This window comes from Sus scrofa, chromosome 6 (assembly GCF_000003025.6).
Source record: "Sus scrofa isolate TJ Tabasco breed Duroc chromosome 6, Sscrofa11.1, whole genome shotgun sequence".
Taxonomy (NCBI): Eukaryota; Metazoa; Chordata; class Mammalia; order Artiodactyla; family Suidae; genus Sus; species Sus scrofa.
In genome coordinates this window covers 108,432,552-108,456,150 of record NC_010448.4, presented here as the reverse complement: position 1 = coordinate 108,456,150, position 23,599 = coordinate 108,432,552, and the positions used below count along the sequence as shown (strand labels likewise).

At 45.0% G+C, this 23,599-nt stretch overlaps 1 protein-coding gene across 1 annotated transcript in view; it reads left to right on the top strand.

Annotated features, from left to right (window-relative positions):
* NPC1 (NPC intracellular cholesterol transporter 1) overlaps positions 5,665-23,599 on the top strand; it is a 47,361-nt gene continuing 29,426 nt past the window's right edge. The window contains 4 exon segments of the mRNA NM_214322.1: positions 5,665-5,809; positions 17,869-17,991; positions 18,900-19,006; positions 21,168-21,343. Of these exon segments, the coding sequence (NP_999487.1) occupies positions 5,753-5,809; positions 17,869-17,991; positions 18,900-19,006; positions 21,168-21,343 (463 nt within the window). The 5' untranslated portion in view covers positions 5,665-5,752.

Genomic DNA, 23,599 nt, shown 5'->3' with positions numbered 1-23,599 from the left:
ATGGCAACACCAGATCCTTAACCCACTGAGCAAGGCAGGGATGGAACCCCCATCCTCATGGATACTGGTGGGATTCTTACCACTGAGCCACACCGGGAACTCCCAGAGTACCTATTTTAGAGCTAGAGCTTTTAGGAGGTAATTAAGGTTGAACAAGACCTTAAGGGTGAGGCCTTAATCAGACAGGACTGGTGACTATACCAAGAGGAAAAGGCGGATCTCTCTCCCTCCACACACTCGCACAAAAAAAAACCATGTGAGCAAAGTGAGAAGGCAGCGGTCTGCAAGCCAGGAAATGGGGCCTCTCCAGAAACCCAGCTGACTTGGATGGAGTTCCTCCTGTGGCGCAACAGGATCCAAGGCTTCCCTGTAGCACTATGACTCAGGTTCAACCCCCCTCCTGGCACAGTGGGTTAAAGGATCCGGCCTTGCCACAGCTGCAGCATGGGTTGCAACTGTGACTCGGATCTGATGCCTGAACTGTGGGATATAAATTCCTGTCATTTAAGCAACCCAGTTTGTGGTATTTGTTATGGCAGCCTGAGCTAACATAAGAGGAGGAAATTGGAGTTTCCGTTGTGTCGCAGTGGTTAACGAATCCGACAAGGAACCATGAGGTTGCGGATTTGATCCCTGGCCTTGCTCAGTGGGGTAAGGATCCAGCATTCCTGTGGCTGTGGTGTAGGCCGGCGGCAACAGCTCTGATTAGACCCCTAGCCTGGGAACCTCCATGTGCCAAGGGAGAGGCCCTAGAAAAGGCAAAAAAAAAAAAAAAAAAAAAAAAAAGAGGGAGAAAGTAGGGGGAGAAAAGGAAGCAAAGTAAAGAAGTGCTGGGGCCACCAGGAAGGACCTCACTTAGCACAAGATGAAGTCGGCTGCATCCCAGTGCCCCAGAGGCTCAGCTTGATCTTCATTTCCTATTACAGAATCTCAGCCTTCAAGTTAGTATCTAGGTAAGCTTGTTATCAGTGCCGTGGTTAGACAGTCTTTTTTCTTTGCCCATTTGAATCACTGCCTACTTGAACTGTTCCAAGTCAGCAGCAGAAAAACAAACAAAAACTTCCATATTAGAAGAAATCAAAGTTATTTTGTTGTAATAAAATTTTATGAACATGAATATACTGCTCAAATCACATCGATAGTCTAGAAGATGAGATGCAATAGATGCTTAGCCAGTGAGGTAACCCAGGAGAACAAAGGCTAAAGAACATGTTTTATGCACGAAGGTGTGATCATCTGTGTTGAACACCACTAAGAGAGCAAGTGAGGTGAAAACAAAGAATTGTCATTGGTTTGGCAACATAATAACAAGTGACAACTTTATGAAGAGCAGCTATCCATCTGATGGCTGAGGCTCTGGGGGAAGGTGGGGAGATGGATCCTTACAGCAAAACCATTCCAGATGAATCATTATCTTCATGAAATCATTGAAGCTCTAAAGGAAAACAATTTTTTAAACCCTTTAAACTAGTAAATGAGTAAAAGCATCTGCAATGCATATGCTAAACCAACAGGTTAATTTTCTTTTTCTTTCTTTTTTTGGCTTTTAAGGTCTGCACCTTCGGCCTATGGACGTTCCAGGCTAGAGATTAAATTGGAGCTGAAGCTGCTGGGCTATACCACTGCCACAGCAACACTGGATCCCAGATATTTATCTGTGACCTACACCACAGCTCACGGCAATTCGGTCCCTTAACCCACTGAGGCCAGGGATCAAACCCACGTCCTCATGGATACTAGTCACGTTTGTAATCTGCTGAACCACAATGGGAATTCTCAGGTTAATTTTCTTAATAAATAGCTTAAATAAATCAATATAAAAAAACTGATAGAAAATGAACACAGAAAGAAATAAAATCACTTATAGATGGATGAAAAATTCTGGCTCTCATAATTAATGAAACACAAATTAAAGCATCATAGTATTTTTTAAAATAAGAAATAAAATAATTAAAATCACAGATGTCATTCTTCACCTATCAGAATGGCAAAGATAAGTGTTGGCAAGGAGATAGAATCAGGTATTTCCAAGTGCTGTTAGCAAAGATATAAACTGCAGTCTCTTTGGAGGGCAATTTGGTAATAATCAAAACTAAAGTAAATACTCCCTTTGATTCAGCAGTATACAATTTTTGAAACAGCTCCATCTGTAGATGTTAGTAAAGATTTAGGTGCAGGAATGTCCATTACATTGTTTCCGGTAACAAAAGTAACAAACCAAGCATCCAACAGGAGACTGATTAAATAAAATATGCAATGGATTGAAAACTATTAACAGATTATTTCTAGCCTTCTCCTTCCATTTGCTAGGTTAAAAAAAAATTGTTTTGGGTCCATGTTCTCATCTCTCTCCCTAAGGAAAATGTTCAATAGCTTTTAGAATTTTCTCATGCAGTATCTGGAAGAAAGCAGAGGGCACAGAAAGATGCAAAGCTTTGTGGAATCCAGACCAGCTCAGGCATTGAGGAAGTATAAGAAAATGAAAGGTGAATGTATGTAATGTTACTGGAGATAGACAACCCCTTCACATGTAGAAATGCATTTGAGGCTGGAGTTATTTTGAAATACTTTTTGGTTGAGGAACTCTACTTCACTAACTTGGGCACTGCTCTGAGACTAAGCCTACATTGCTGGCTTCAGAGATGTCATATAGGAGTTCCCATCGTGGTGCAGTGGAAACGAATTCCACTAGGAACCATGAGGTTGCAGGTTCGATCCCTGGCCTCACTCAGTGGGTTAAGTTTCTGGCGTTGCCTTGAGAGGTGGTGTAGGTCACAGACTCAGGTCAGATCCCACTTGGCTGTGGCTGTGGTGTAGGCTGGCAGCTGTAGCTCAGATTTGACCCCTAGCCTGGAAACCTCCACATGCCACTATTTCGGCCCTAAAAAGCAAAAAACAAAGAAAGAAATGTCAATTACTCACAATGGAATCCCATAAAGCTTGTAAAGATAGGGAGGTGGAAAAGCATATTGCTAAATGTAAAAAAGCAAGCTGCAAACCGTATACCACCATATGTTCCCTCTTGTTTAAAAAGCCCATAAATTATATTCACATACGTGTTTTCAAATGCATAGAAGTTTTCTGGAGGCTGTTTCTGCAAATTTATAAAGATGCATCATCTCATAATTTCATAGACCCTTTCGTTTTTTGTCCTTTATTTTTATGCAATCATTGCTGAATGGTGTTTACAGTGAAAGTGGAATAGAGCATTACTTTAAAAGTCTCTTAGAATCTGAACAACATGTCAGATGAAATACAAATGCACAATGTAAAAACAAGTTTTATTTGGGGAACTCACTGAGGACCATAGTCCAAGAGGCAGCCTCTGAGAGATATGAGGAAATCTTCTGAAGAAATGATGGAAGAGCCAGGGTGTATATGAAATTTTTTCAATAGGTAAAAATATGTTGTCAGGCATAAAAAGATTACCACTAATCACAAAGAACAGGCATCTCAAGTTAATGATTGCATTACTTTTCTAAGTTTGGGAAGATGAAAGAATCTGGAGTCTTTGGAAATTTTCCTTAGATATGCATCTTAACTACCTAGTGGCCAGTATATCTTATGCACAGAAAGCTTTGTCTTTTTTTCCATCCTGAATTCCCCTCAGGGTTCGTACAGTAGCAACTGCAGTGGCTAATGGCTTAATCCTTGTAGAAGTAGATTATGAGCAACTTTTTTTCCTTTACACACCTTAAAACAATTTTCAGAGAGGGAGAAAATGCACCACTATGATTATCCATAATGGAGGATCATAAATGATATTTTCTTGTAAATTGTAAACTTTTGTGTATTTTTCAAAGTTTCTATTACTATTCAAAGTAATTTGTAAGCATGGATTACTTTATCAACAACAAAAAAATCTTTTAAATATATGATCATTTATTTTTCAAATATATGCTAGGCTTTTGGGTACTGTTGAAGCTGTACAAAAAACAAAAGCAGAAAAAAAAATATGTCTAAAAAATCTTTTTGTTATTATTTTGGAGAATAGTGGACATAATTTGTCCAGTATCAAAATTTCTGCCCATCCCAGAAATATCTCATACGGTGCTTTGAAGTTTCCTTCACTCAGGAGGGCTGGTTAAACCACAAAGAACTGGCTTCACTTCCTAGAGTTTCTGATTCAGAGCATCCAGGGTGGAGCCCATAACTTGAATTTCTAACAGATCCCCAGGTGGTGCTGCTGCCAATGGTTCAGTAATAGCATTTTTTTTTGGCGGCCCCTGGGGCCAGGAATGGAAACCATGCCACAGAAGGGACCCTAGCCCATGCAGTGACAATGCCGGATCCTTAACCTGCTGAGTCACAAGGGAACTCCTCAGTAACAATATTTTCAGTACCTCTGCAGGAAGCCTGATACTTGATCATCAGGGCGAGCACTAAGAGCCTGAGAGCAAGCAGTGCATGAGGCTAGGAGGTCATCATGGAAGATCTAGGGCTGATGGTCCAGAGGAGATTCCTATAGTTTCAATACCCAGCCAGTTACGTGGACTTTTCAGAGCAGGCAGAGGCGGTCGGGAGGCAAGTCAGTGACTGAATCAGCCACTTTGTAGAGTAGGAATGAGAACATCAGCTGTATCGTGGTCCTAACTCAATTGGAGTTGATCATTGCTACAGATGGATAGTCAACCTTTTCATTGTAAATTGGCTTCTACTGTGGGAAGAAGAAATTCTTTCCTCCATTTCCTTAACTACAAAATCGAAATGACTTATGCTTTTGAGTGCTCTTAATAATTGAAACCTGAGGAGAAATGTTACCAGAAATGAATATAATAATAATAGGTATTAAAACCAAAAAAGATTATCTCAACCAAGTGTAAGACTCAAAACCCAAGATGCTTCTTTTTTTTTACTTTCGTGATAGTTCACCTAGAACCTAAAGGACTCTAGTCCCACCCACCAGGGGTGATTTGGGGGTGGAGGGGGCTCTTGTTCCGGCCGCCGGTTCTCTGTCACGCTCGGTTCCCCCAGCAGATGGTGCAGTTCTAGCGCTTTTACAAAATGGGCTGAGCAGATAGAAAACAGAGATTGGGTAGCTCAGAGGCATCGCCCACTGCCACGCTCCGCCCATCGAACTGTCAGATCACAACACTGTCAGGCCACTACGTGGCACCGCCCCCAGCTTTGCTAGAAGTGTCCAGACACGGGTTTCCTTTTGGGTGACTGGGTTTGGAAGAAAAGCTTGCTCCGGGTGCTAACTGGGGACGAAGTAAACACATATTCCTCTGAGAAGTGGGGTCTCCATTGAGAAAACGGTCCCCAAGCATTCCCATTTACTAAAACCTTCTCGTCCACAGTCTCCAATCCAGGAAAGACAAAAAGGGGAGAAATGAGTTGAAGCATCAAACCCACACATCGATGGGACAACTCAGAAATATCCTTTTCAGGCCGGATTCCAAAGGTTCAGCGGCTCAAGTCGGGGCGTCCCCAACCCCTTGACGTGCCCCCAGGCGCAGCAGGGCGGAGAAGCGCAGAGCCGGCACTTGGGAGGGTGCCGTGGCCTCACGAGGTCGGGTCCCGCTTAGCCCCGCCCCTGTCCCGCCCAAGACGAGTCCAGGGCGTCCCGGCAGTGGCTCCACCCAGAAGTGGGAGGGGCCGACGACGCCTTCCTTCCTGACCTGCGCGCGCAGCCAGCCGGCTCTGGTGTCTGTTCCCTCCCTCAGCCGGCGCGGCAGCCTGAGACGTCTCGGGACGCTGAACCGGACTGCCAGCTGAACCTCGGACGTCCGCCGCCCGGCGTCGCGGCAGCATGAGCGCGCGCGGCCCGGCCTTCGGCCTCCTCCTGCTGCTGCTCTGCCCTGTGCAGGTGAGCGGATGTCCGCGACCTGGGCGGGCTCTGGGGGATGTAGTGGGGCCGCGAATCGGGGAGGGTGGCGGGCTGTGCTGCGGCTTAGACGCCTCCGGTCCCAGAGGGGACCAGCCGCTGGGCGGCTGAAGAAGTTGGTCTAGCGGTGGAGCTCCTGGAGATGCCCCCCGCCCACCTCTCCCGTGCCTTCTGTCCACGCACATTTCCCTGTGGTCTGGAAGATGGCTACTGAAAGCTGCCTGTTTGACCTGTCTTGAACCCATTCCACCTGTGGTCACCTAATTTATGGGTTTAGGATGTGGAATCAGAGGGAAGGAGGAAAGTGGGTAGAGAGGGTAGGGTTCTTATTTAGTCTGCCTTTTTCCTCCTCTTAATTCTGCCACATGCACACGAATTCTTTATAAATTTATTTAGAAGATCTGACCACTTTATGTTTCTTTTTCTCCTTCCCTAAAGCTGAGGGTGGGAGAGGAGGTAAAGGAAACTATCCATTTAGGCACCAAATTGGAGCAGACCTAAGTACTTTATGTATGTCAGTGTGATCTTCTAAAGAGCGCAAGTGACTTCTTATCCGCTCCCTTTACGTCTTGAGAAACAGGCTCACAGGTGTAGTGGCCATTGAATTTCGTCTTGTCACATTACTAGCTCTGGAGAGAATGGGGCCTGGAGCTCCGAGTCCTGACTCCCTGGGTCGGCTTTCCTTTGGTTTAATAGCCTTGGGCCTCAGCCCTTGCTGCTGTTTGTGTCTAGAGTGTTCTCTTTTAAAACTGTGGAAGTCAGGGGGAATGTCTAAGGATGTAGTGCTGATTAAACCAGATCCAGATGAAGGAATGAGCCTCTGGAATCCCCTGCCCTGGTGCCCACTCATGGGTGTGTCAGTGATGAGGGGTTAGTGAGTCATAGGGGAAAGCAAACGAAGGGGTTTCCTGTACTAGAAAAACCTCTCCTTGGACTTCTGCATCCTTCTCAGAAGGAGACAGGTGGTGCTGACCCAGGAGAGGCCTCCTGGCTGTGCCTGCGGTGGGGGGCTCACCCTTCTGGTGCCTGGATGTGATGGGAGGCGGAGGAAAGCAAGTTTCAGGCAGGTGGTTTGGAATGGGGTCAGCTGGTAGACCACCTGCTGGCTCTTGGGCTTTGCACACTTTATTCTTTCAAGTCTAATGTTTTCCGAAGATAAATAATACCTCACATGACTAGTAATGTGATATGTGGAGAGACCTCATCACTGTAGTAAAAACTCAGGAAATAGTAGCAGTTAGTTGCTTTGAAAATAGAGTGATTCAGTTTCCCTTGAGTTTTAGGTCAGGGTCTAATAGGCAGGCTTTGCATTGCTAAGTAGCTTTTATCTCGGAAATCCTTTTACCTCAAGGTAGTGGCCAAGGCTGATGGCCAGTGAGGGCCTCTTCTCCTAGGACTTTTGAGACAGGTCAGAAGTTGATCATAAGTTTCTTGCAAAACTCCTTGAGAGGGTTTGTAAATATGAACTGGAAATGCTTTTGTTATTTTAGGATTAACTCCCTCTTGTCTACACAGGCTTTCAGTACACCCAAACAGAGAGCAGGGCTGGTGGTAGGACTCCCTGCTTTTAGAATTCTCACTGATGACAGCAGCTCGTCTGGGTTCAGTGTGAGCTCTAATAAAGTTCTGTTGCAGAATTCCAGACTAACTGTCCTCCATAAGGTCTGAAATATATTTTGGGGGGATTTTTGCCCTCCTTAATTTTTTTTTTTTTTTGGCTTTTTAGGGCCGAATTCTCGGCATATGGAGGTTCCCAGGCTAAGGGTCCAATCGCAGCTGCAGCTGCCGGCCTACACCACAGCCACAGCAATGCAGGATCGGAACCACAACCGCAACCTACACCACAGCTCACAGCAACGCTGGATCCCCAACCCACTGAGTGAGGCCAGGGATTGAGCCTGAAACCTCATGGATCCTAGTCCGGTTCGTGAACCGCTGAGCCACAGCAGGAACTCCTGCTCTCCTTAATTTTTAATTTTTATAGATGATGAAATAACATTGCTACACTGCATGATTTTCAGACCTCATGCTTATCCAAATAATATGTGCAGTTTTGAGAAATAGTACATGTCTCTCTTGACTATAATTTTCTTGAACCTGGACCCTAATGAGGCCTGGGTAGGTATTAAGCCGTCAAAACTACTTTTCCTGGAGTTTCCGTTGTGGCTCAGTGGTTAACAAATCCGACTAAGTACCATGAGGTTGCGGGTTTGATCCCTGGCCTTGCTCAGTGGGTTAAGGATCCAGCGTTGCCGTGGGCTCTGGTGTAGATTGCAGATCCCTCATTGCTGTGGCTCTGGCATAGGCCGGTGGCTATAGCTCTGATTAGACTCCTAGCCTGAGAACCTCCATATGCCGTGGGTGCAGCCCTAAAATAGACAAAAAACAAAACAAACAAACAAAAAAAACTACTTTTCCTGAGGAGGTTGGGAATGGATTGATCTTTGGGCCTGAGAATATTGAGGAATAACCCTCTGAAATTGGAGCAAATGTGGATAATCTTTTCCAGTCTCTCCTATCCCTTGATTGATGCTATGATCAATTATCTTACTAATGTAAGTAATCAAGGGAAATGGCTTTTTGTTTGGTTTTGTTTTGCTTTGTTTATTATCAGCAAGTGCGCAGAAAGAAAATGACTTGCTGAATAGGTCTTTGTATTCCTTCAGTGTTTGTCCTGTTACCCAGAACAAAGATTCCTCTTTTCCTGTGTAACCCGTGCCCTCCCAGCACTCCTCCGAAAAGGGATGCTTTTCAGGGTGTTTTACAGATGACACATTACCTGTGTGGAAGCTGGAGTGAGCCAGCTCTCATCTTCTCAGGTGCCCCGTCTGCTTTTTCACCCACAGCTCTGTGAAGGGCACCTGCTCTCCAGCCACATAAACTACTTGCTGTTCAAACCCTGCCTGTCTTCCAAGGCCCAGTTCAAAAGCATCATCATCTGTGATATTGTCATCCTGCCCCCTCAACTAGAATGCCTGCCCTCTGAAGTTCTAAATTTTTGTTTAAACTGCTACAGCAGTAGCATTTACTGCCTGGCAAAAGACTTTTGAGTTTTTTAACTCTGGAGAGTTCTTGACTCTTCCTCTTATGCAAGACTGTCTCCTCGTCTGTAAGATGGGCTTAACAACTCTGCCTACATCTCAAGTTGTTTGTGGAAGACAGGGAAATATTGTTCGAATTGAACTCCCAGACGACAGGCTTCTTGAGGGCAAGAATCCTATTTTACCAGCTCCAACACAGCCTGGCCCTTTTACCCATCTCAACCGGCCAATCACTGGGGCTTCATGGATTTGGAGGAGGGGGAGAGGGATTCAGAGGCTAGCAGAGATGAGAATTGGATGCGCATTTGGTGTCTGGGCGATTGAAAAGATCAACTGTGCCCCAACAGGCTTCCTTTTGCTTGGACTGTGCCTGTTACTTTCAGTCTTTAGACTACTTGCATTGGCAAGAAAACTTTAAAAAACAAAACAAAACAAAACAAAAACAACCAAAGAACAAAAACCCCCAGCTCTCTCTGATGCAAGTGTACTGTTGGGGGATTTGAAAGGGAATCTTTAGAATTAGGCCACAGAGGAGTTCAAATTACCATCATTCACTAATTTCATAAATATGAAGGAGTGCAGTGAGGGATACAAAAGTAGATCAAAAAGAATCACCACCTATGCAGAAAGTAGTTTGTCTAGAGACTGTAAAGTGCTGTGTAAATGTCTGTAGCTGCTATCCCTGCCTTATAGCTGATGGGAGTAAATGTGGATGTGTAGAAAATTACAATGCAAAGAAAAATGTGCTCTAACAAAAGGACAGAATGTTATGAGGAGTCTATTTTTGAGTTGAGCTTTGGAGAGTTGAATTAATGCTTGCCAGGCAGACAAAGGAAAACTGGAGAAAACAGGGAAAGTTACCCAGTGGTTTGTAAAAACTACGCTTGAAAAGGGTCAATTTTATAGTATGTTAATGATTTCAAAAAAAATTTTTTTTTTTTTTTTTTTGTCATTTTGCTATTTCTTGGGCCGCTCCCGCGGCATATGGAGATCCCAGGCTAGGGGTCCAATCGGAGCTGTAGCCACTGGCCTACGTCAGGGCCACAGCAACGCTGGATCCGAGACGCGTCTGCAACCTACACCACAGCTCACGGCAACGCCAGATTGTTAACCCACTGAGCAAGGGCAGGGATCGAACCCGCAACCTCATGGTTCCCAGTCGGATTCGTTAACCACTGCGCCACGACGGGAACTCCTCAAAAATATTTTTAAATGGCACTCTAGATTACAAGAGACTAAAGTAAAAAGAACTACCTGATTTTTAAAATTTTTTTATTATTTTAAAATTATTTTTATTTTTTTCCATCGTAGCTGGTTTATAGTGTTCTATCCATTTTCCATGGTACAGCAAGGTGACCCAGTCACACATACATATATACATTCTTTGATTTTTTTAAATTCTCCATTGCAGCAGTGCATCTAGTGTTGTTTTAACCCACAGGATCCCTTTAAGATAGGTGTGATGCTGTGTTTCCTGTTTTACAGATGTAGATGTTAAGGCTCAAGTTTGTTGCAAGGTCACATAGCTAGTAAACAGCAGACAGGGGCCTTGAGGCTTCTGACTTCGTTGCTCCACTTTGCTCACATTTAAAATATTGCTACCAGATTATTTGTACTTAGCAGGCTCAATTGAATGGGTATTCGGCAGATGTTCCACTTGGCCAGTGACACATCTGGTTCAAGGTCTGTTCCTGGCTCCAGTGTGGCTTCTCCAAAAGCCAGTGATCGGTCAGGGGTAGATTTAGCCTGCTGGCCCAACCCCTGGTTCATCTATCCCGTTGTGTGAACATTCCATAGGCAGACACCTGCAGACAGGTTCCCCCCTCCACATTCATGGTTTTGTTTCACTCTTGTAGCTTTTGGATTATTTTTCAAACTCATAGAACTTGTAGTATGACCTTGGGTGAGTCACTTAAACTAAGGGCTGGAGAGGAGGTTATCTATAAAGCAACGACCCCGGCTGAGCCTGTATAGCTCTAAAAAATGTATCTCAAAGACCCATCTAAAGGTGTGCCCAGTGCTCACACAAATTACCCTTCATTATGTGGGTGTGTTTATTCAAGGTTGGCTATAAAACCGAGTTCCAGAGAGTTCATCAATAAAAGTCAGACCAGGCCAGCCTCCACCCCAAAGGTCCTCTCCTGTTTGTTTGGTCTGCCTACCTGACTCCAGAGGACACAGGAGGGAGCTTAATCCCTGGACGGGATTCTTGGAGCCACCCCGTCCACCCCTCTGGGTTACTCGACCTGGGCAAGCCAGCCCCTCTGTTCCACCCCTTACCTGAACCAGGTGTGTGTGTCTAGGTTCTGACATGAGTCTTACTCATCTAGGATGCACAGCACAGAGGTGAGGGACCAGGCCCTGCCCTCCACCTCCGTGGGAGGACTAGGTACAGACCTGGAGTTGAGGACAGTCATGGGTCCTGAGGAAGTGAGTCAGGACTTGACAGCTGGCCGGAGATGTATCTAGAGAATTTAACAGTGGGCCTTATTCCTACAAGTGAACAAGTCTGGGTAGAAGGGCACCTGCGTAGGATGAGAGTAGATGGGCCAGCCCTTCCCTGGCGCATTGTCACCGTCTGGGTATACACCTAAGTACAGACTGAGCTGGAGTTTTAAACAGTGCAGCAGCTGGGAGGTGGGCTTGGGGGGTAGGAGTGAGAATACTTAACTTCATGTTCAAGTCTTAGTTCTCATTGCTGGTTTTGTCACTTACAAGCCATATGACCTCGAAGAATCCTCTCCTAGCTCTGCTTTCTTTAGGTAAAATTCTGGGATGCTCCTCCATAGGGTGTCTGAGAAATCACCAAGGCAGCAAGGTGGAGAGCACTTAACTTTGCGCCTGGCCCTGGGCTGATGTTCATTAAGCATATGAATATGAGTTAGTTAATATTCAGCAGGATTTGCTAAAAGCAGCCTGGAGTATAGGATTCTGCTGCTGGTGTTCAGAGCTTCTCCCTGTAATAAGATGTGCTTTCATGGAGCTCCCTCTGAGAGGCTGTTTAGCAGCTGCTAGAGTTGCTGACATAGAGCAAAAGGGACTTTTTTCCAAACTTTCCAAACTTTTGCTGTTATTATTATTGAAAGACGCTTTCTGATCCAGTCTTATACCCAGCAATTTAGCTTGGAGCATGTTGTGAAATACCCATATGGCCCAACCTCTAAGAGCAGAGATGGTCTAGCCTTCTAACTACAAAATTCTGGGATAAAGCCAGAGCAACTTCTTACATAATACAGTCAGGCTCCTTCAACTCATGGTGCATTTTGATAGTTTCTGAATCAGTGAACTGATGAGATTCCATAGAGAATTTCAAAGGAAGTGAACACCTGGAATCTGCCCTTTAAAGGGTTTTATGGTCTTACAGGGGAGTCCAGACAAAAGCAAGAAAATACTCTTGCAGCCTCTTCCCACATACATAACTTTGCTGTCCTCGTAAATAGAAATTCCTCTTGATCCTAGAGCAGGAGCCAGCAAATTATGACCTGGCCATGGTTGGTGAATAAATTGGGGAGACACCCCCACGCCCATCTTTTACCTATTGTCTGTGGTGGCATTTGAGCTGCAGTAGACAAGGTTGAGTATGTACCACAGACCCCTTAGGCCCACAAGTCTAATATTTATGTTTAATATGGGCCCTCTAAGGGAAAGTTTATCCACCCTGTCCTAGTGGATCCACGTGAGAGCTTGTGGAGTACAAGTGACAGAAAGCTTGCTTGGAGCTCTGGGTGCAGGACACCTGCTGACTCAGCAGGGAGGGTGGAGCACCAGTCTCCCGCTGCCTGGGACTGACCCACCTCTGCCCCAGGGCACCTCACCTGATGGGGAGCATTGGGACTAGATCCAGATGAAAAGAGTCAGGGTTAAATTTAGTGGAGACAGTGAGTCTTGAGAGAGGCTTGCAAGAACGAGAGGCTGTTCCTTGGCATTCTCTTGTGGCCTAGAGGGTTGAGGATCCAGCATGGCCTCTGCTGTGGCTCAGGTTCAACCTGGGGACTATCACATATCACAGGCACAGCCAAAAAAAAAAAAAAAAAAAAGAAGAAAGCTCATTCCAAGATGGGTTGTATGAAAACAAGGGACCGCAGATAAGGGTTGGAGTCTAGCCTTGGGGCTCCTGATAAGTATAGTTAAGGGCAGTTCAAATAGAGCCAAAAGCCAAGTAGTAGAGGGGCTTTTTTTGTGTGTGTGGAAAAAGCCATTTAAAAGTTACTGCACTTGTGTGTGTTTGTGTGCATACATCTCTGTGGATTTGCCTGTGGGGAGGCATTGAAAGTCTGGAAAACCTGGATTAATAAATTGTTGTGGGTTAAATGTGGAATGGGATAGGGGACGGCGAGGTGAGGGGGAGCATCCAGTGTTCTCGTGTACACCCCTGTGAGGTTTGAATATTTGTGGTGGGTGAGTATTGTTTCTGAAGTTAAAGAAAATAAAATCTACAGTTGTTTATTTTCAATGTTTTGGGAATTGGTCAAATGTTTAAATGCTTAAATTGGATAGTTCCTGTGGTCAAGAATAGCTCTGTAAGACCGGTCAGTACCCAGGAGATGAATTGTGAAGAATTCTATTTCTTGGAATTCCCATGGTGGCTCTGCAGAAATGAATCTGACTAGTATGCATGAGGACACAGGTTCAATCCCTGGCCTTGCTCATTGGGTTAAGGATTTGGTGTTGCCACGAGTTGTGGTGTAGTAGGTCACAGATGCGGCTTGGATCCTGCATTGCTGTGGCTGTGGTGTAGGCCTGCAGCTACAGCTCTGATTCGACCCCTAGCCTGGGAGCTTCCATATGCCAAGGGTGCAACCCTAAAAAGACAAAAATTAATTAATTAATTTTTTAAAAAAGAGTTATCTTTCTTGGGACTTGTCCCCCACCCCTCAGTGGAGCTTTGACAACACCAGTTATTAGAGATGCCCCGTGTGCCACGTGATGCTCAGACCCATGGGGTGTGAGCTGACGGTCGCTGTCCTCCGTTTAATCCCAGTGTAACTGAGAAAATGTGCTCTCTGCTGTCCTTGCCGCTGGGCTTTTCACTTACGTGGTGAAGGACATCCAAGCTTGTGTTTTATGGTAAAATATACATAAAATTAACCATTTCAAGTTAAAGTACACTTCAGGGATATTAGGTGCATCACATGTGCAGCCGCCACCCCCACTCCCCCACCATCCATCTCCAGATCTCAGCTCAGGTGCAGTCGGGTGCCCTTTGGGCCCTGGCAGACCTTAGCCCGTGGTGGCTTTGTTTCAGTATCGGGCCTGAGACTTCCTTCCCTAGGCGAATAGCATTAGTATGAAACCAGAACCAGGTGTCCTCGCGGCAGAGCAAAGGCAGCTCGCACCCAGATAACCTTGCTTTTGGGAATCAGGCGCCTTGCTCAGGAAGGAAGCCTGTGGCGTGTGCCTGAGCCATTGGTTGCTTAGCACACCCTAGGTCTCCTCGTCAGCTTGTGCTGCCCTGTCAGTCCAGGGATCTTCAGGTGCCTCCATTGTCTTTTTGATAAAATCCTGACCTAGTGCTGTGGTGTGGTGCCTTGGAGCCTGGAAGTGCCAGGGTTTGGATCTCAGCTAGGTTCTCGACAGGCAGCAGAGATAAGCATGGCTCGCTCAGTCAGTGTCCACTGAGGAGTGACCCTCGTGTAGTGTAAGGAGTCCTCTGGAGGGGAGGGGAGGGGAGCTGAAGAGAGAGATTCGAGGTAGGAAAGAGGCCTCCCCTATCGGTACAACCATAAGAGAGTTCACAGTGTGTGCGCACACCTACACGTGGGGGCGGGGGGTGATGCTAGAGTGAGGACTTAAATTGGGGGGTGATTCTATTTTATTGAGGGTTTATTTCTAGAACTAGAATGTTCTTTGAATCCTGGCTCTGCCACTCTCAGACAAGTTTTTTAGCCTCTCTGTGCCTCCATTTCCTCATCTGTAAAAAGGGCACAATAGTGGCACCTCCTTTATCCACTTGTCAGGATTCATTGGGTTAATGTATGAAAGCAGTTAAAACAATGCTGCACACAGCATGTGCTCCGTGAGTACCTTAGGGTCCCAATGGTTCCTGCTTCTTTAGGAAGATGATTTGGGGAAGCAGACGTAAGAGCCGTGAGTCAAGCCCAGTTTTTTCTTGGCCCCAAAGAAACCTCAGGTGTTTTCTTCAGGTTTTTGGAACCTCTTTGCTGAGGTCCCAAATAGTTGGAAGACATTAAGAATGATTCCTTTGAAGTTCCCGTTGTGGCTCAGTGGGTTAAGGACCCAACGTAGTATCTGTGAGGATACAAGTTCAATCTCTAGCCTCAGTGGGTTAAGGATCTGGTGTGGCTGTGGTGTAGGCTTCAGCTGCAGTTCTGATTCAACCCCAAGCCTAGGAACTTCCATATGCCTTAGGTGCAGTGTAAAAAAAAAAAATTTTCTTACTGGTTTGTTTTGTTTGCTTTTTAGGGTTGTACCCTCGGCATATGGAGGTTCCCAGGCTAGGGGTTTAATTGTGGCTACTGCTGCCGGCCTACCCCACAGCCACAGCAATGCCAGATCCGAGCCACATTCTGCAGCCTACACCAAAAGATTCCTTACTTTTTTTTTTTTTTTTTTTTTTTTTTTTTGTCTTTTTAGGGCCACACCCACGGCAGGTTCCCAGGCTAGGGGTCTTATCTGAGCTACAGCTGCTGGCCTACACCAGAGCCACAGCAACTCGAAATCCGAGCCACATCTTCGACCTACACCACAGCACATGGCAAAGCCAGATCCTTAACCCACTGAGTGAGGCCAGGGATTGAACCCACAACTTCATGCTTCCTAGTCAGGTTCGTTAACCACTGAGCCACAACAGGAACCCCAGATTCCTTACGTTTGATAGGTGGTGCTTTCTAGTTTCCTAAGCACTTCCTTGTTTATTCCCACATTTAGTCTTCACACCACAACTGTGCCATAAGTGGAGATTATGCATGCAGTTCATAGGTGGGAGGCTCCCATGCCCTTGGCTTGGTTACCTGCTCCAGGTGCACCTAGGCTCAACATGTATGGAGGCTCAGAACCCAGGACTCCTGACCTCCCTCCTCTCCTTCCCTCCCCCGCCCCCAGCCCCATCTCTTCTCCTTGGTGGATAGAAACAACACTGCTATGAAACAGATGGTGTAGACTGTAAAGGATGGGCTTGTGGGTAGGAATCAAACAACTTTGGGTCATCCATATTTTCCCAGAGAGCACTCAGTGCTGAGAAGGGGAACCTAGACTCCAGACACCCATCCTGTTAGTCACGCCAGAGTCGTGGTGGTTTTTTGGGGGTGGGTGGGGTGGTTTTTTGTCTTTTGTCTTTTTAGGCCCCCACCTGCGGCATATGGAAGTTCCTAGGCTAGGGGTCCAATCGGAGCTGCAGCTGCCGGCCTACACCACAGCCACAGCCACACAGGATCCTTAACCCACTGAGCGAGGCCAGGGGTCGAAATTGTGTCCACATGGATACTAGTCGGGTTCATTAACCACTGAGCCATGAGAGGAACTCCAGTCGGTTTTTTGACTGGGTCCCTGCCACTCCTATGGGTGACATGGCAGATGCCCCCTGACCCAGATCTGCCCGCCCTGTTGGTCCGTTGAGAATTCTATGAGGGGGAGCTCAGGGGAGGGGGCCCTGGTATGTGAATTGCAGGTCAATACCAGCAGTTGTCACCCCTGCTGAGTTAGCTTATTTGCCTTTTCAAACTTTGGCAGATGGATAATGACCTTTTAGTGGGAAACCCAGAGCAGTCCTTTCCCTAGAATCACTAGATTTATGGAAATTACTATAATCCTTTTGATAGAAAAATGGTAGAATTTTGCAACATCTTGCCATAGGTTTGGGATGTGGCGTTGCTTAACAATTTTCGCTTCCTCATTTGTATAATCTCCCTTCCTTTCGGCCTAAACATATGACTTAATGAATCAAGAGTGGGGTATCATCATGTTCTGTTTTAAACTATCTGAAGAATAAATTCAGAGCCAAGTCATAGGGACCCTGAGATTTCCCACCACACCTCTCAACCTCCCGCCTGTTGTCCCTTCCACGTTTTCAGGGCTTCGGGGCCTGCCGTGGGATTTGTTATCTCGACACCAGGGACCAGGGCAGCCTGGCTTAGCGCCTTGCACTGTATGGGTCATGTGCACTGCCCCTGGAGAGAATTCATTCTCTTGCTTCTACTCCGGTTTTGGTTTTTTTTTTTTGTTTTTTTTTTTTTTTTGATGGCTTTTCCACGAGGTGTCTTGGGAGCCATGCAGGCTTCCCGACAGCCACAGTTTCCCTAGGACTGCTGATTGCAAGGTCATGCTGGCCATGACCCTGGCCAGCTTGGCGGAGCTCAGTGGCCTTGCCGACGGGCTGAGTCACACTGCCGCACCCTCCTCCCTTCTGAATTTTCTGACAGCCGTGTGACTCTCACGGGGGACTAGCAGTGGCTCTTGAGAAATCTTTGCACAAGAGGCTTTACATTTTTCTTTTAAGATTCTGAGATGGTTTTCCTCAAAGTGGGCCCTTTTCTTTTTACTCACATCTCAAGGACAAGATACTCATTTTTGCTCCTCCTCCTTACTTACGGTTTTTTCTTCAAGTTACGGTGTGCTGATGTTAATTAACCTAAATAGATATGGAAATGTTCCTTAATTACCTAGACCTGGCACAGTTCCTTAGGCAGATAAGCAAACATAGTGCCTTAGTAGTCGCAAACCCCGAACTATCTTGCTTTCTATTTCCTGCACTGATTCTTAGTGACTCTTACATGAAACTGTAGCTTCCTCTTCTTAACAAATAAACTAGCAGGAAGTAGAAATCACGTAAATAAGGAATTTCTACCTCCTTCACTGACTGACCTGACAGATCCATTTTGGGCTTTGGGTCTACTTGAATTAATATTTTTCAAAATATTAAGCTACCCATTGCCCCTTACTGCTACTTTGCTTTGCAGGTAACATTGTGAGCGTCTGGAAATGGTGCTTGAGCGGGTGCCTTTGAAGACACTAATGACCCAAATTTTGTGTTGACTTTTGTAGGTATTTTCACAGTCCTGTGTTTGGTATGGAGAGTGTGGAATCGCATATGGAGATAAGAGGTACAATTGCAGATACTCTGGGCCACCAAAACCACTGCCAGAGGACGGCTATGACCTAGTGCAGGTGAGTTCATTGTCCTGGGCATTGAACACACAATGCTCATCAGATATCCTCGAAGTTATACTTAAATAGTATCATAGAACGGGGGCAGAGATGAAATGAGTAGGCTTCTCTTATCCCAAAGTCTTTGTCTGTAGCTCCGAGAAGATAACATAACTCCAGAGGCTTAATTTTTCTGGGATTGCCTACACCTCGGTCATTGAGTTTCTCAATAGCAGGTTACTATTTAGGGGCTGCTTTTGGTGCCTCAAATGTTACTCTCTGCAGCTTCTTCAAAGTACATTCAAAGTTAGCTCTTTCTGTTCCTCGATTTGAGGACCTGGATGGACAAGGCTGCTAAGTGGCTATGAGTCCTTCATCCTCCATTCACGTTAGGGATTCCTCTGTTTTCCACCAAGAGCCTGTGAACTTGGCTGCTGCCAGGAATCTGTTTCCTGTTGTCTTACCATCTCTAATACACAGAGATATTAGAAAAGAACTGGAAAATTTAGGTTAAAAGACTGGTGTTGGAGGAGGAAGCAATTTAAAATCCAGTCGAGGCAGTAGCGAGGTCTCCTGGATGGACTTGCTCCTTTCATCAGAATTATCAGAGGCGTTCGACTTTCCCTGGAGTGACTCACAGATAGGGTAAATAGCATTCTGGAGAAACTTGACCAGAAAAACCTAAAAAGAACTAAAAGGGTTACCAGGGGAAGAGCGTGAGCTTTCCAATTAGAAGAAAATTTGACATGTCTCTACCCGCTCTCCTTTCGTGAATCCCTAGTTATTAACTGTAAATTTAAAAGAATTCTGCAAGACCTTTGCAAACAGGTGTCTCACCCTCGTGTACCTAGAGAGGAAGATATGAATAAAACGATCTTACCTCACTGAGCCTTGTCTGTCCTTATTTAACCGAGCTTCTCACCCAAAAGGAACTCTGTCCGGGCTTCTTCTTCGGCAATGTCAGTCTTTGCTGTGATGTTCAGCAGCTGCGGACCCTGAAGGACAACCTGCAGCTGCCTCTGCAGTTCCTGTCCAGGTAGGCTGAGCACCAGGCATACCAACAAGGGGGCTTTCAAAAGCTTAGTTTTTGTCTTATTTCAAGAAAGCCATCTTGTGACATCTCAGAAATAAAGAGGAACTTGTGATAAAGTAATACTTATCAGACTCAGCTCTCTTTCTAGCTACATTGAGAGTCGCTCCTTGGTTTCCCTCTGCGTCATCTTCACCCCAGAGGAGCCTGCGCTGTGCCCTGGGCCCCTTCAGACTCTGTGGGGAGAAGAGGTTCCTGATGGTCCTGCCCAGGCCTTCGACCTGAGACCCTCACCCATGCCCAACTCTGCATCACTCCCTCATCGCCCCTGCTTTGTACATGGTTCTCTCTTGCTGCAGTGACCCAGACCTCAGTCAAGCTGGCCTTTGATGACTGCTCTTGTTCTGGCATAGTCGGCTGGTTTTGTCAACGTTGGTTTGCTGTCCAGTCTGTTCTGTGTCCAGGGCAGCGAAAAGGGTTGTGTGATAGACGTTCTCTAAGCTTACCCAGCAGTTATCAGATGTGCAAAAAAGCGGCTGGTGTGGTCTTTAGAGCAGTACATTGTAACATGCTTTTAAATAGCACGTCGGCCCCCTGATAAAGGTGAATGGGAAGGACATATGCTTCTTTGTGCAGGTGTCACTGCAGGTGATAAGCCACAAGTCAGTGTCCACTGAGGAAACCTTGCTCCATCCCTAAATTGTTCTCCCAGGACAACCATACAATATAATAATCAAGAAGTTAAGACTTGGAGGAGTTCCCATTGTGGCTCAGTGGGTTAAGAACCTGACTAGTATCCATGAGGATATGGGTTCAATCCCTGGCCTCACTCAATGGGCTAAGGATCTGACATTGCTGCAAGCTGTGGTGTAGGTTGCAAACTCGGCTTGGATCCCGAGTTGCTATGGCTGTGGCCAGCTGCAGCTCTCATTGGACCCCTGGCCTAGGAACTTCCATATGCTGCAGGTGAGGCCCTAAAAAGAAGGAAAAAAAAAAGTTGAGACTCTGTTCAGACCAGCGTATCTTGTGGAAGGAAGTCTAGTGGGTGTTCCTGGAGCCAGATGCAAGCTGTCATTCAGCCAAAATACATTTATTTAGCACCTGCTCTGCGTGAGGCCTTATGGGTGTAAACATCAAAAAGATAACCAAGTTTTCCTCATGTTGTCAGAGGTACCAAAACTTTATTTATAATAGCAAACAGTGAGCTGCTAATATGGAATATTATGCAGCTGTCAGAATTGATGATTGTGGAGATTAAATGGAGTAACATGGAAAGAGGTTTGTAGATTATGAAAAGTGGTAGAAAGCTGTTCCCCTGAGAGTGATTTCTGCTAGAATGGTGTGATTATCATTTCTGTTTGTCACAGTAAAGCACGGGACTCCTGAAATCCAGTCCACGTGGGGGGTCTGCACCTCCACTAGACCGGAGGCTTTGAAGGCAGGACCACACCTTCCTTGTTCTGTGTCGTGTGTAGATTGTCTGGCTTGGATGAGAGTGGGGAGCAATCTTGACTGGTTGTGTTTCGAGAATGCAAGTCTGATGACGTGGTAGCTTTGATAACAGTGACCTGACAGAGAGAGAGTTCTCCTACCGCATAACGGGTCAATGTTAGGAGCTTAAACTTTGAACCTGGAGGACAGCAGACAGCTTGTGGTTCTTGTGGAAACCTGAGTGCTTCTGAAATATTTCTACAGCCAGAGAGCACTCCTGCTGCTCTTATCTTCTCAAGACACAGGGAGTCCTCTTGCATTTAGAGGGGGCCTAGAGGTTTGGGAGAGAGCCCTTCAGGAGGTTTTAAAATGAAAACTCTAGTGTGTAAATCTCATTCCCTCCCCCCTTTTTTTTCTTTCTCTATCGCAATCATCACCATGACATTCCTAAGTCCCTTTAGCTTCAAGACAAAGATGTGAATTATAAAGTGCAGAATTCAGAAAGTATTTGTCTCTTTTTGAAATTACCTCTGGTCAACATAAATATAGTAACTAGGGTCGGTTTTAAGGAGGTGTCTTTAGCAAGAGGTTTTAGGTTAGAATCGCTGGGTTTAGTATGTCCTTGTAATCCATTTGCCACTTTACAATAAATTTTACGTGGTCTTTGTCTATCTTAAATCATCTTTTTGCTGGCCCTATTTGTGAGATCATACAAAATAGTTTACTTTTTCTTTAGATGTCCATCCTGTTTTTATAACCTAATGAACCTGTTTTGTGAGCTGACATGTAGCCCTCGACAAAGTCAGTTTCTGAACGTTACAGCAACTGAAGATTATGTTGATCCCGTTACAAACCAGACAAAAACAAATGTAAAAGAATTAGAGTACTATGTTGGAGAGACTTTCGCCAATGGTAAGTAAACCTTTTAGTTAACTCTCTCTCTCTTTTTTTTAATGGCCTCATGGGCACGATATGAAAGTTCCTGGGCCAGGGATTGAATCCAAGCCGTAGCTGAGACCTGTGCACAGCTAGGTCTCAGCTGCGGCAACACCAGATCCATAATCCACCGTGCCACAGCAGGAACTCCTAGTTATTCTCTTTTCCATTTGGTATCAGGACAGTAAGTCAAGTGGTCCTTTTTTGTTGTCCTGTCAACTCTGAAAATGACATTTTTTAGTTCCGTTGGCCATGAAATGCAAATCGTTGCTTTGCTTATATCCTAGGACTTGAGCTATAACCGCTAAAACATTTACTCTCTAATAAGTATTCGGCTCTAAGACCTTCCTAAGTATGCGTTCCCACCTGGAAATTTCAGTATATGCAAGTTTACTTCTATCAGTTTTAGAAACCATTGGGGGAGTTCCCAGCACTAGTGAACCCCACTAGTATCCAGAGGATGCAGGTTGGATCTCTGTCCTCGATCAGTGGGTTATGGATCCAGTGTTGCTGTGAACTGTGGTGTATGTCGCAGACGTGGCTCAGATCCCACGTTGCTGTGACTGTGACGTAGGCCGGCAACTACAGCTATGATTCGACCCCTAGCCTGGGAACCTCCATATGCCACAGGTGCGGCCCTAAAAAGACAAAAAAAAAAAAAAAAGAAAAAAGAAAAAAGAAAGAAAGAAAGAAAAACTATTGGAACTCTGGTTCTGGTGGACATGAAATGCATAACTTCACGAATTATTGCAAGACTGAAGATATGGGGTGGCAGATAGAACTAGTTGGCAAAGAAGAGATTTTGACTATGAAGAAACAGATCACCATAGGAGAAAGTGAGCAAGGGTCACAGATGGGATGAGGGTACCCCAACAACTGGAAATCATAGAACAGTCTGAAAAAGACCATGTCGTGTTTGTTGAAAATGACTGAGATGAAAGAATTCTGAAAGAGTAGATCACTAGGGAAAAAGAATGAACAGATTGGAAATAGAACCAACTGTGTCTTTTAATGAGAAATGGTCGTATATATGGACTAAAAAAATGAACAGAAGGTTAGATGCAGCTAAATAAAGAATGTGCCTAAGAACGGTCTATAAAATAAGAGAATAATTCAGCAAAGTTGTTGACTATAGGAGCAATATATAAATCTAATTGTAAAAATTAAAAATGTAGCAAAACATTTAATAGGAAAGGGGTCCCATTCACAAAGCAACAAAAAGTAAGGTACCTAGGAATAAATACCAAAAGATGTGACATAAAGGACACCCTGACTGAATGGAAATCATTCTGTGTAGAAACAGAACCGTGCATGTGGACAGTTGATATATAGCAGGTGTGTCATTAAAAGTCATTAAGAGAAAAGGTGAGCTAATTGATAAATGGAGTAAGAAATAGAATTTTCATCTAATTCCTGGTTTTGATGATCAGAGTAAAAATATGCAGATTAAAAATCCTAATGTTGGGAATTTTTAGAAGTAAATATAATGTTTTTATGACTTTATGGTAAGAAAGGATTCTAGAAGAGAGGAAAAGCAGAAACTAGAAAGGGTTTATAAAGGATTAGTGTCTAGCGCAATTGGCGCAATGCAGATTAAAACAGTGAGCTACCATTTCACACAGCAGATTGACACAGATTTAAAAATTGGTCAATCAATTCCAGGAGTTCCCGTTGTGGTGCAACAGAAGCAAATCTGTCTAGGAACCATGAGGTTGCGGGTTCGATCCCTGGCCTTGCTCAGTGGGTTAAGGATCCGGTGTTGCCGTGAGCTGTGATGTAGGTCATAGATGCAGCTCAGATCCTACATTGCTGTGGCTGTGGAGGAAGCCTGGCTGTGCCAGAGGCCGGCAGCTGTAGCTCCAATTGGACCCCTAGCTTGGGAACCTCCATATGCCATGGGTGCAGCCCTAAAAAGCAACAACAACAAAAAATTTTTAATTTAAAAAATACAAATAAAAATAAAAATTGGTCAATTCCAAATCGGTGAGGCTGTGGAGTAGTAGGTGTACTAATACTACCCTGCTGGTAACCATGACTTGGTTCATACTTGAAAACTATTTGAAAAAGTTTTGCAATACCTGGTAAACTTACAGATAAAATATACCCTAAACGCAGAAATTCCACTTATAGGTGCCTACCTTAGAGAAACTCTTAATGCATATAAGGAGGGAAAACCATATAAAAATGTTTTTGTAGCATTTTCGTGATCATGAAAAAATGGAGACATCAAGG